General features: G+C 42.3%; 1 protein-coding gene across 2 annotated transcripts in view; it reads left to right on the forward strand.

Moving 5' to 3' along the window:
- The window catches only part of LOC123461466 (N-acetyltransferase 8-like), a 46,016-nt gene that overhangs the window by 31,913 nt on the left and 1,357 nt on the right, over nucleotides 1-12,746 (forward strand). Inside the window, exons 2-4 of one of the 2 annotated variants that reach the window (XM_045151988.1) lie at nucleotides 629-750; nucleotides 859-1,020; nucleotides 3,516-4,235. In XM_045151988.1, the coding sequence (XP_045007923.1) occupies nucleotides 3,562-4,235 (674 nt within the window). In that variant the 5' untranslated portion in view covers nucleotides 629-750; nucleotides 859-1,020; nucleotides 3,516-3,561. The remainder of the gene's footprint in view (nucleotides 1-628; nucleotides 751-858; nucleotides 1,021-3,515; nucleotides 4,236-12,746) is intronic. The other variant, XM_045151989.1, reaches the window with a different exon arrangement.

Here is a 12,746-nt window from a genome sequence, read left to right on the forward strand (position 1 = left end):
ATGGTGAGGAGGAGGGGCAGCAGGTCAGTGTGGGACCACCAGGGCCCATTTTCCCAGGACTGGGAAAAGCCCAGCTGTGAAGGACATTGTCTCTGAGCCAGAGTCCCCAGACTCTTGAGTACATGTGATCCCAGTGTGTAGTAAGTTCCTTTGGCTGCTGTTATTGGTTTTTCAAGGTAGGGTCTCGTGCTAGACCAGCCTGACCTGGAATTTACTATGTATTCTCAGGGTGGCCTTGAACTCTTGGTGATCAGCCTACGTCTGCCTCCTAAGTACTGTGATTAAAGGTGTGTGCCACCAGGCCAGGCTTGTACCAAGTTCCTTACCCATTGAACCATCTTGGCCGGCAGTCCTGACCCAGTGTGAGCTGCACTGTTGTCAAGCTTGCCTAGCCAGTGTGTGGAGAAGACCACGGTAGCCCTGACAGGGCCCAGGGTTCCTGTGAGAGACATGGCATGAAGGCATCAGGAAGAGAGGTGGCTGTCTTCCCATGGCAGTGAGACCATTGGGCTGTCCCTGAGCCTGCTTCCTCTCTTGGCTATTTCCAAGGGAAATCACAAAGTAAACAGCTAGGTGTTCCCTTCTCTGTGACATTCAAGCTATTGACCTTTGGTTTATGATTACCCAGGAACAAGCCAGTGAGTTGTCAGCCTAGATCTGCTCCCCAGATGTGGTGCAGGCTCTATCAGGCTCCTCTTTAAGTCATCTCTTGCTGGATTGTCTTGGACACTCTTGCCTTTGTGGCACCAGGTAAGAGGCAAGGCAGGGGCTCAGTGTGGGCCTAAACTCCCACAACCATCCTGTACACTCAAAAGTGAATATTTTGACTTGACCAAAATTTACTTTGTCTTTCAACAGACTAAACCTTCCCAAATAAAATTTTGGGGAAAAGATTCAGTCAAATTGGAACTGGAGTATGGGATTCTGCAATGTGTGAACCCCAAAGAGCAGAGGACACCTCAACTACCTTCTGTACAGTGCTGTGTCAGTGTACCAAAAGCTCAAAGAGCCTGTAATGAGGTAAGGAGGCAGAGTGGAAGGACCTGGAAATATGGTACATGTAAGTTACCAGTGTAAATCTTCAAAAGTGGGCTGGGGGAATAGCTCTGTTGGTAAAGTGCTTGCTTTGTAAGCATGAGGAACTTAGTTCAAGCCCCAGATCCCACCTTATTTATTTATTTATTTATGTGTGAAAGGCAGTGGGGAGAAGGAAGAGAGAGAGAGCATGAGATAGAGCAAGATAGATAGAGAGAGAGAGAGAGAGAGGCCAATAGGGAGAGAGAGAATGAGTGTGCCATGGCCTCCAGCCACTGTAAATTATCTCCAGATGTGTGTGCCACCTTTTACATCTGGCTAATGTGAGTACTGGGGAATCAAACCTGGATCCTTAGGCTTTGTAGGTGAGCATCTTAACCAGTAAGTTATATCTCTACCCTCAGACCCCACATTACAACAGTCAGGCATGGTATTACAAATATGTAATCTCTGCACTGGGGAGGAGAAGACAAGCAGATCCCTGGGGCTCTCAGGCCATATACTCTAGCCGAATTTGGTGAGTTCCAAGCCACTGGGAGACTCTGTCTCAAAAAAGGCAGACAGGGGCTGAAGAGATGGCTTAGCAGTTAAGCGCTTGACTGTGAAGCCTATGGATCCTGGTTCAAGGCTCCATTCCCCAGGTCCCACGTAAGCCAGATGCACAAGGGGGCACATGCATCTGGAGTTCATTTACAGTGACTGGAGGCCCTGGCATGCTCATTCTGGATCTATATGCCTCTTTCTCTCTCTGTCTGTCTGTTGCTCTCAAATAAATAAAAATAAACAAAAATTAAAAAGAAAAGGCAGATGTCACCTGAGGAACAACACCCGATCTTGTCCTGTCACTGCCACCTGCACATGTGAATATACGCACCACCCGCCCCATGACCAACCCACAAAGGACCCTCAAAACCAGGTGCTAGTTTATCCTGTTCTACTGATTGGCTCCAAGGCCTTAAGTGATATGCCCAATGCCAAATGTTGCTGAACCTGCACTTTTTCTTGGGTGATATAGGAAGACACCCCTTAGTCATACCTCCACGGTTTTAGGAAGGCTGGTGAAGGAGGAGAGTAGTTTCAGTTAGAGATTGAGGCCCAGAGAGAACCAGGAGATGCCACACACATGCCACCCAGCCCTGGCACAAGAACAGAATTAGTGGTAGAGATGGAATTGTGTTTGATCAAGACTGATCTACAGCGCCCCCTCCTGCTCACAGTCTAGCATGCTACCTAAATAAATGGCCCAGGGAGGCTGGCTTTTGGGTCTGCCCTTCAAATATACAAACCAATCAGATCTTCCCCTTGGATATAAAGGTTCCCATCTTCTTCCAGTCTGGGCTTTTTTTTTTTTTTTCCTTCTTCTTCTTCTTTTTGTGTCTCTGTCTGGAATCTCTCTCATCTCTGCTTGGATACACATGAGTTCGGCTTCTTTCTCATCCAGCAGGCTGGGAGGGTGAAGAGAGCAAAAAACTGTTTCTTGGTTTAGGGGAAATTTTCTGCTTGCCTCTTCTTTATACTTTGGGTAACTTCTCATTTTAATCACCTGCATGATTTTCCTCTGGTCTCTGAATCTACCATATTTGTATTTCCCTTACATTATAGATCACTAACTCCAGGCCTGCTACCTGTGTAATTTCTTTAAACTTGCAGTAACCATGGTTATAACTCTTTCATTACTCATTTCTCCTCTGAATTTCTTGGTCTCTGCTTTGCTATTTTCTCTCTGCTATTCTTCCTTAAGGCACCACCATTTGCTCTTTTAAAAAATTTTTTTGATTATCTTATTTATTTATTTATTTATTTATTTATTTGGGAGCAACAGACAGAGAGAGAAAGAGGCAGATAGAGATAGAGGGGCCGGGGACGAGAATGGGCGCGCCAGGGCTTCCAGCCACTGCAAACGAACTCCAGATGCATGCGCCCCCTTGTGCATCTGGCTAACGTGGGTCCTGGTGAATGGAGCCTTGAACCCAGGTACTTAGGCTTCCCAGGCAAGCGCTTAACTGCTAAGCCATCTCTCCAGCCCCACCATTTGCTCTTTTAACTTTCTTCCATGGGGAAGGCACAAGGCAGATGTCCTGGGTATTCCTTCTAAGTCTCCCTTCAGAAGATCTATCCTCCACATGCTTGTGGCTCTGGTCCAGTCTTTCTTTAAAAGCCTCTGTTTCTTTAAAGGCACTTTTCAAATGCCTGCAGCTCTACTCTAACCCCTCCTTAAAAGCCTTAGTTTCTCTTAAATCCAAATCTCCTTTAAATAGACCCCACATTTGTGGTTTCCCTCTAAATAAACTTAAAAATTTATAATTTATCCTTCTTGAGGCTGTCTTTATTAAATCTTTATTAAACGTAGGACAGAACTCAAAACTTGGGGTTCATAAATCCTGGGGAGCCCTCCTGAACCCCTAATTCCTGCATCACTGGGATCTATAGGGGAGAGAACATGGCTCAGGAGACTCAGATGATTTCTTCTCTTCCCGCAGGGTTGCAGGAAGGCGTGCGAGCAAGATCTAGCTGTCTCCAGTGAATATGAGATTTGAGGTGCAGAAATCTCCCATGGCTCCTTTTCACATCCGCCAGTACCAGGAGAGAGACCGCAAAAGGGTCCTGGACTTGTTTTCCCAGGGCATGGAGGAGCACATCCCCGCCACCTTCTACCACGCACTCATGCTGCCCAGAACCCTCCTGCTCCTACTTGGGGCACCCCTGGCTCTAGTCCTGATGTCTGGTTCCTGGTTCTTGGCCATTCTATGTACATTCTGTCTGCTCCTTTCCCTGTGGCTCCTTGCTAGATACCCCTGGAGGAACTATGTGGACACATGTTTGCGCGCAGACATGGCTGACATCACCAAGTCCTACCTGAGTGGTCGTGGCTCCTGCTTCTGGGTGGCAGAATCTGGTGAACAGGTGGCAGGCATTGTGGGTGCTCTGCCAGTCAAGGATCCACCATTAGGGAGGAAACAGCTGCAGCTCTTTCGCCTGTCTGTGTCCTTGCAGCATCGAGGACTGGGGATAGCCAAAGCCCTGGTCAGAACTGTCCTCCAGTTTGCACGGGACCAGGGCTACAGTGAAGTGGTCCTTTACACTGGCAGGATACAGCGTGGTGCCGTGGCTGTCTACCAGAATATGGGCTTCCAGGAGACAGGCACATCCTTCTTAAACATCGTCTCAAAGTTCTTGGATGTCTCTGTAGTTCATTTCAGGTACCCCATCTCTTCTGTCCAGAAATAGGAGCCATGATCCATTGCTTTGTAAAGCTGTCAAGGTCCAATCCCCACTACTGTAGTAATACACAATCCCTGATATTTCAGAGAACAAATCATAAAAATGCATATTTTCTTTTTTTTTTAATTTTTATTAACATTTTCCATGATTATAAAATATATCCCATGGTAATTCCCTCCCTCCCCACACTTTCCCATTTGAAATTCCATTCTCCATCATATTACCTCCCCATTACAGTCATTGTAATTACATGTATACAATATCAACCTATTAAGTATCCTCCTCCCTTCCTTTCTCTACACTTTATGTCTCGTTTTTAACTTACTGGCCTCTGCTGCTAAGTATTTTCATTCTCACGCAGAAGCCCAATCATCTGTAGCTAGGATCCACATATGAGAGAGAACATGTGGCGCTTGGCTTTCTGGGCCTGGGTTACCTGACTTAGTATAATACTTTCCAGGTCCATCCATTTTTCTGCAAATTTCATAACTTCATTTTTCTTTACCGCTGACTAGAACTCCATTGTATAAATGTGCCACATCTTCATTATCCACTCATCACTTGAGCGACATCTAGGCTGGTTCCATTTCCCAGCTATTATAAATTGAGCAGCAATAAACATGGTTGAGCACGTACTTCTAAGGAAATGAGATGAGTCCTTTGGATATATGCCTAGGAGTGCTATAGCTGGGTCGTATGGTAGATCAATCTTTAGCTGTTTTAGGAACCTCCACATTGATTTCCACAATGGCTGGACCAGATTGCATTCCCACCAGCAGTGTAGAAGGGTTCCTTTTTTTCCACATCCCCGCCAACATTTATGATCATTTGTTTTCATGTTGGTGGCCAATCTGACAGGAGTGAGATGGAATCTCAATGTAGTTTTTTTTTTTTTAGTTCATTAATCCATATTTTATTTTTAAAAAATTTTTATTATCATTTGCCATGATTATAAAAAAATCCCGTGTTAATTCCCTCCCTCCCCCCCGCTTTCTCCTTTGAAATTCCATTCTCCATCATATTACCTCCCCATAACAATCATTGTACTTACATATATACAACATCAACCTATTAAGTACCCTCCTCCCTTCCTTTCTCTTCCCTTTATGTCTCCTTTTTAACTTATGGCCTTTGCTACTAAGTATTTTCATTCTCATGCATAAGCCAAGTCACTGTAGCTAGGATCCACATATGAGAGAGAACATGTGGCATTTGGCTTTCTGGGCATGGGTTACCTCACTTAGTATAATCCATTCCAGGTCCATCCATTTTTCTGCAAATTTCATAACTTCATTTTTCTTTACTGCTGAGTAGAAGTCCGTTGTATAAATGTGCCACATCTTCATTATCCACTCATCAGTTGAGGGACATCTAGGCTGGTTCCATTTCCCAGCTATTATAAATTGAGCAGCAATAAACATGGTTGAGCACGTACTTCTAAGGACATGAGATGAGTTCTTAGGATATATGCCTAGGAGTGCTATAGCTGGGTCGTATGGTAGATCAATCTTTAGCTGTTTTAGGAACCTCCACACTGATTTCCACAATGGCTGGACCAGATTGCATTCCCACCAGCAGTGTAGAAGGGTTCCTCTTTTTCCACATCTCCGCCAACATTTATGATCATTTGTTTTCATGATGGTGGCCAATCTGACAGGAGTGAGATGGAATCTCAATGTAGTTTTAATCTGCATTTCCCTGATGACTAGTGACGTAGAACATTTTTTTAGATGCTTATATGCCATTCATATTTCTTCCTCTGAGAATGCTCTATTTAGCTCCATAGCCCATTTTTTAAAAAATTTTTATTAACATTTTCCATGATTATAAAATATATCCCATGGTAATTCCCTCCCTCCCCACCCCCACACTTTCCCATTTGAAATTCCATTCTCCATTATATTACCTCCCCATTACAATCATTGTAATTACATATATACAATATCAACCTATTAAGTATTCTCCTCCCTTCCTTTCTCCACCCTTTATGTCTCCTTTTCAACTTACTGGCCTCTGCTACTAAGTATTTTCATTCTCACACAGAAGCCCAATTATCTGTAGCTAGGATCCACATATGAGAGAGAACATGTGGCGCTTGGCTTTCTGGGCCTGGGTTACCTCACTTAGTATAATCCATTCCAGGTCCATCCATTTTTCTGCAAATTTCATAACTTCATTTTTCTTTACTGCTGAGTAGAACTCCATTGTATAAATGTTCCACATCTTCTTTATCCACTCATCACTTGAGCGACATCTAGGCTGGTTCCATTTCCCGGCTATTATAAATTGAGCAGCAATAAACATGGTTGAGCACGTACTTCTAAGGAAATGAGATGATGCCTTTGGATATATGCCTAGGAGTGCTATAGCTGGGTCATATGGTAGATCAATCTTTAGCTGTTTAGGAACCTCCACACTGATTTCCACAATGGCTGGACCAAATTGCATTCCCACCAGCAGTGTAGAAGTGTTCCTTTTTTTCCACATCCCCGCCAACATTTATGATCATTTGTTTTCATGATGTTGGCCAATCTGACAGGAGTGAGATGGAATCTCAATGTAGGTTTAATCTGCATTTCCCTGATGACTAGTGACGTAGAACATTTTTTAGGTGCTTATATGCCATTCGTAGTTCTTCCTTTGAGAAAGCTCTATTTAGCTCTATAGCCCATTTTTTGATTGGGTTGTTTGATTCCTTATTATTTAACTTTTTGAGTTGTTTGTATATCCTAGATAGTAATCCTCTATCAGATGTATAGCTGGTGAAGATTTTTTCCCATTCTGTAGGTTGCCTCTTTGCTTTTTTCACTGTGTCCTTTGCAGAGCAAAATCTTTGTAATTTTCTGAGGTCCCAGTGATTAATCTGTGGTTTTATTGCCAGAGCAATTGGGGTTGTATTCAGAAAGTCTTTGCCAAGACCAATATGTTGAAGGGTTTCCCCTACTTTTTCCTCTAGCAGTTTCAGAGTTCCAGGTCTGATGTTAAGGTCTTTAATCCATTTGGACTTAATTCTTGTGCATGGCAAGAGAGAAGAATCTATTTCCATCCTTCAGCAGATATATATCCAGTTTTCAAAACACCATTTGCTGAAGAGGCTGTCTCTTCTCCAATGAGTATTTTTGACATTTTTATCGAATATCAGGTGGCTATAGCTACTTGGGCTTACATCTGGGTCCTCCATTCTGTTCCACTGATCTACATGTCTGTTTTTGTGCCAGTACCACACTGTTTTTGTTACTATGGCTCTGTAGTATAGGTTAAAATCAGGTATGGTGATACCACCAGCCTCTTTTTTGTTGCTCAGTATTATTTTAGATATTCGAGGTTTTTTGTGATTCCAAATGAATTTTTGGATTGTTTTTTCTATTTCCATGAAGAAAGCCTTTGGAATTTTGATAGGGATTGCATTAAATTTGTAGATTGCTTTAGGTAAGATTGCCATTTTCACAATATTGATTCTTCCAATCCAGGAACAAGGGATGTTTATCCACTTTCTAGTGTCTTCTGCAATTTCTCGCTTGAGTGTTTTAAAGTTCTCTTTGTAGAGATTCTTTACTTCCTTGATTAGGTTTATTCCAAGGTACTTTATTTTTTTTTGATGTAATTGTGAATGGGAGTGATTCTCTGATTTCATCCTCTGTGTGTTTGTTGTTAGCATACATGAAGGCTACTGATTTCTGTGTATTAATGTTGTATCCTGCTACATGGCTGTAGGTTTTGATCATCTCTAAGAGTTTGCTAGTAGAGTCTTTAGGGTCTTTTATGTATAGAATCATGTCATCTGCAAATAATGATAACTTGATCTCTTCCTTTCCAATTTGTATCCTTTTTATGTGTGTCTCTTGCCTTATTGCAATGGCTAAGACTTCCAAAACTATATTAAATAAAAGTGGGGACAGTGGACACCCTTGTCTTGTTCCTGATTTTAGTGTAAAAGCTTCCAGTTTTTCCTCATTTAGTAATATGTTGGCTGTAGGCTTGTCGTAAATAGCCTTTATTATATTGAGATATGTTCCTTCTATTCCCAGTCTCTGTAGGACTTTTGTCATGAAGGGAAGTTGGATTTTGTCAAATGCTTTCTCTGCGTCTAATGAGATGATCATGTGATTTTTGTCCTTTAACCCGTTTATGCAATGTATTATATTTATAGATTTGCGTATGTTGAACCATCCCTATATCTCTGGGATAAAGCCTACTTGGTCAGGGTGAATGATCTTTTTGATATACTCTTGTATTCTGTTTGCCAATATTTTGTTGAGAATTTTTGCATCTATGTTCATAAGGGATATTGATCTGTAATTTTCTTTTTTTTTTAAATTTATTTATTTGACAGCGACAGACACAGAGAGAAAGAAAGAGAGAGAGAGAATGGGTGCGCCAGGGCTTGCAGCCTCTGCAAACGAACTCCAGACGCATGCACCCCCTTGTGCATCAGGCTAACGTGGGACCTGGGGAACCAAGCCTCGAACCGTGGTCCTTAGGCTTCACAGGCAAGCGCTTAACCGTCTCTCCAGCCCTGTAATTTTTCTTTTTTGTTCTATCTTTGCCTGGTTTTGGTATCAGGGTGATGCTGGCCTCATAGAAGGAGTTTGGTAGAATTCCTTCTTTTTCTATTTCCTGGAAAAGCTTAAGAAGCAATGGTGTTAGCTCTTCCTTAAAAGTCTGGTAAAATTCAGCAGTGAATCCATCCGGGCCTGGGCTTTTTTTAGTTGGGAGATTATTGATAACTGTTCGGATCTCCATGTTTGTTATAGGTCTATTTAAGTGATTAATCTCATTTTGATTTAATTTAGGTAGGTCATATAGATCAAGGAAATCATCCATTTCTTTCAGATTTTCATACTTTGTGGAGTATATGCTTTTATAGTATGTCCCTATGATTTTTTGAATTTCTCTGGAATCTGTTGTGATGTTACCTTGTTCATCTCTGATTTTATTAATTTGTGTCTCTTCTCTCTTTCTTTTGGTCAGATTGGCTAATGGTTTATCAATCTTCTTTATCCTTTCAAAGAACCAACTCTTTGTTTCATTAATTCTTTGGGTTGTTCTTTTTGTTTCTATTTCATCAATTTCTGCCCTAATCTTTATTATTTCTTCCCATCTACTGATTTTTTATTTGCCTTGTTCTTCTTTTTCCAAGGCTTTAAGGTGAAGCATTAGGTTGCTTACTTGCAACCTTTCTAATTTCTTAATATAGGCACTTAAGGCTATAAATTTACCTCTTAGAACTGCCTTCAGTGTGTCCCAGAGATTTTGGTATGTTGTGTTCTCATTATCATTTGACTCTATAAATTTTTTGATTTCCTTCTTGATTTCTTCATTGACCCATTCATCATTTAGTAGTGTATTGTTTAGTTTCCATGATTTTGTGTATGCTCTATAGCCTTTCTTGCTACTGATTTGTAGTTTAATTCCATTGTGGTCAGATAGAATGCAAGGAATTATTTCAATTTTCCTGAAATTGTTAAGATTTGCTTTGTGTCCTAATATATGGTCTATTTTAGAGAATGTTCCATGTGCTGCTGAAAAGAATGTATATTCTGCAGCCTTTGGATGAAATGTCCTGTATATATCTGTTAGGTCCATTCCTTCTATGACCTCATTTAGTCCAGATGCCTCTCTGTTTATTTTTTCCCGGGATGACCTGTCAAATTGATGAGAATGGTGTGTTAAAGTCACCCACCACGACTGTGTTTGGTATTTTCTGTGACCTTAGTTCTGATAGTGTTTGTTTGACGAATTTGGGAGCCCCCATGTTAGGTGCATATATGTTTAGGATTGTAATGTCCTCCTGTTGGAGTGTGCCCTTAATCAATATCAAGCGACCTTCCTTATCTTTCTTGACTAATGTTGGACTAAAGTCTACCCTGTCCGATATTAGGATAGCAACCCCTGCTTGTTTTCTAGCCCATTTGCTGGAAACACCGTCTTTCAACCTTTCACCATAAGATAATGTCTATCCTTTGTAGAAAGGTGAGTTTCTTGGAGACCACAAATTGTAGGATCCTGCTTTTTAACCCAGTCTGCAAACCTATGTCTTTTCGTTGGGGCATTGAGGCCGTTGATATTAAGAGATATTATTGAAAGGTGTGTATTTATGTTTGCCATTTTTTTATGTGTGTGGTTCTGGTTCTACCTGTGCTCTCTTCTGTTTAACTAGTATTTGAGTATTGCTTGTTTTTTCTAGGTTCCTTATATGTGGCTTTTCCTTTTCTTCAGCATGGAGGATTCTATCAAGTATTTTCTGTAGAGCTGGTTTTGTCTTCAAATACTCCTTTCACCTGCTTTTGTCATGGAATGTCCTTATTTCTCCATCTATTTGAATGGATAGCTTTGCAGGATAAAGTAACCTTGGTTGCCAGTTGTTATCTTTCAGAACTTGCAATATATCACTCCAAGCCCTTCTGGCTTTAAAAGTTTGTGTTGAATAATCTGCTGTAATCCTGATGGGCTTGCTTTGTAGGTAACTTGATTTTTCTCTCTAACTGCTTTCAATATTTTTTCTTTGGTGTGTGTGTTTGGAAGTATGATTATAATATGGTGAGGAGAGATTCTTTCTGGGTTTTGTCTGGCTGGGGTTCTAAAGGTTTCCTGTATCTGTATTGGCGCCTCTTTCCCAATTTGGGGGAAATTTTCTTCTATGATTTTGTTGAAGACGCCTACTATGCCTTTGGAGTGGAATTCTTCTCCTTCTACTATGCCCTGAATTCTTATATTGGATCTTTTCATAGTGTCCTGAATATCTTGAAATTCCCACTCATACTTTTCTATAAGTTTGTTTTTCTCTTTGTTGGACTGTATTAGGTCTGCCACCTGGTCTTCTAGCATAGATATTCTGTCCCCTCCCTCATTCATCCTACTGGTGAGATTTCTACAGCGTTTTTTCTTTCATTAAGTGTGTTCTTCATTGCTAGTAATTCTGACTGGTTTTTCCTTATTATTTCTATTTCCTTATTTATGTCTTGTATTGCCTTCTTTATTTCATTAAATTGGTGTGCTGCATCTTCTTTGATTCCTTTGATTTCCTCTTTGATTTCTTCTTTGATTCTTTTGATTTGTTCTTTGACCTCTTTGAACATATTGATAATCATTCTTTTGAACTCTTTCTCAGGCATTTCCTCTAACTCTTTCTCAATGGAGGACATTTCTGATGCATTAATACCTTTAGGTGGATTTATATCGTCTTGCTTTTTAGTGTTTCTTGTGTTATAATGTATATATTTTTGCATCTTGGATTAAGTTAATGCTTGGATTCTCTAGCTAGCTGGGTATTCTTAGCTGTATCAATTGATTTAATGTAATATATTTTCAGGGTAGGACCTTAAGGTGTTAGGTGTGGCTCTTAAGACTCTCAGAGTATCTACAAAGATGTTCTTAGGGGTTGAATTTCCCTGCTATAGGAGTATTCAAGCAGGCTGAGTGGAATAAAATAAAATACAGGTAGATTCTACAATGTAACTAAACACTGTACACATTCAATCAAAAACAGCCCCGAGTATGTATGCAAGAGTAGTTATTATAACGACCAGATCCTCTATCAACAAAGAGGTTAAGATTTCTGGTCTGTTGAGGGATCCAAGTCAGCTTGCGACCAAGTGAGACCCTTTCCTGGTGCAATCCCAGTTACCTTGGATGATTTTGGTCTCAGTCAAGTTGCTGCCTGGGTTGTCGGGCTGCTGTTCTGATTTCTCGAGCTGGGCACTGGCCTTTCCTGCGGGGCAAACCGAGCCTGGCAAGTGTGGCCCTGCAGATCAGCACCCCTGCTGCTGGAACTGCAGCTGCTCAAGCTGCCCCTGTAGCCACTGCTGCTGAAGGTGTTGCTGCTGGACCCACTGCTGTTGCTGCCTCTGCCACTGATGTAGCTGCCACTGCTGGAGCCACCACTGCTGCTGAAGCTGCTGCTGCTGTGTCCACAGCCACTGCTCCCACTGAAGCTGGTGCTGCTGAGTCTGCCACTGCTGCCATTCCTGGGTCTGCTGCTGCTGTGTCTGCTGCTGCTGCCACAACTGGAGCTGCTGCTGCTGGGGCTGCTGTTACTGGTGCCAGAGCCGCTGATATTGCTGCCAAACTCTGCTCCTGCTTGGGTCACGCTGTCGGCTCAAGTTGGCGTGGCCGGGTCCTGCGCCGCTGCTTTGTTCGCTGGAGCTGGGCTCAGGTGGTGGGGGAGGGGAGGGAACCGCAGCTGCTCTGGTTCTCTCGCTGTTCCACATGTTCTTCTACCTTGCGGTCTGCTCCTCTTTTGCTCACTGCTGCTCTCCCTTCACGTTTCCTGAGTTGCGGAGAGCGCAGTGTGAGGGGAAGCTCCCGCACCTGGCTTTTTCTGCAGCTGGAGCCGAGCCTGGCTGCTTTCTGGTGCGCTGCTGCGTTGGCGGTTGGCGGAGCTGCCAGAGCCGCTTTTGCCGGCCTATGCGGGCTCTGGATGCTCTGTATCTCTCCTACTTCTCCGCTGCTGCTTCAATTTCCTATACACCTCACCTTTTAGAAAAGTT

Source organism: Jaculus jaculus, chromosome 6, assembly GCF_020740685.1.
Source record: "Jaculus jaculus isolate mJacJac1 chromosome 6, mJacJac1.mat.Y.cur, whole genome shotgun sequence".
NCBI classification, from domain to species: Eukaryota; Metazoa; Chordata; class Mammalia; order Rodentia; family Dipodidae; genus Jaculus; species Jaculus jaculus.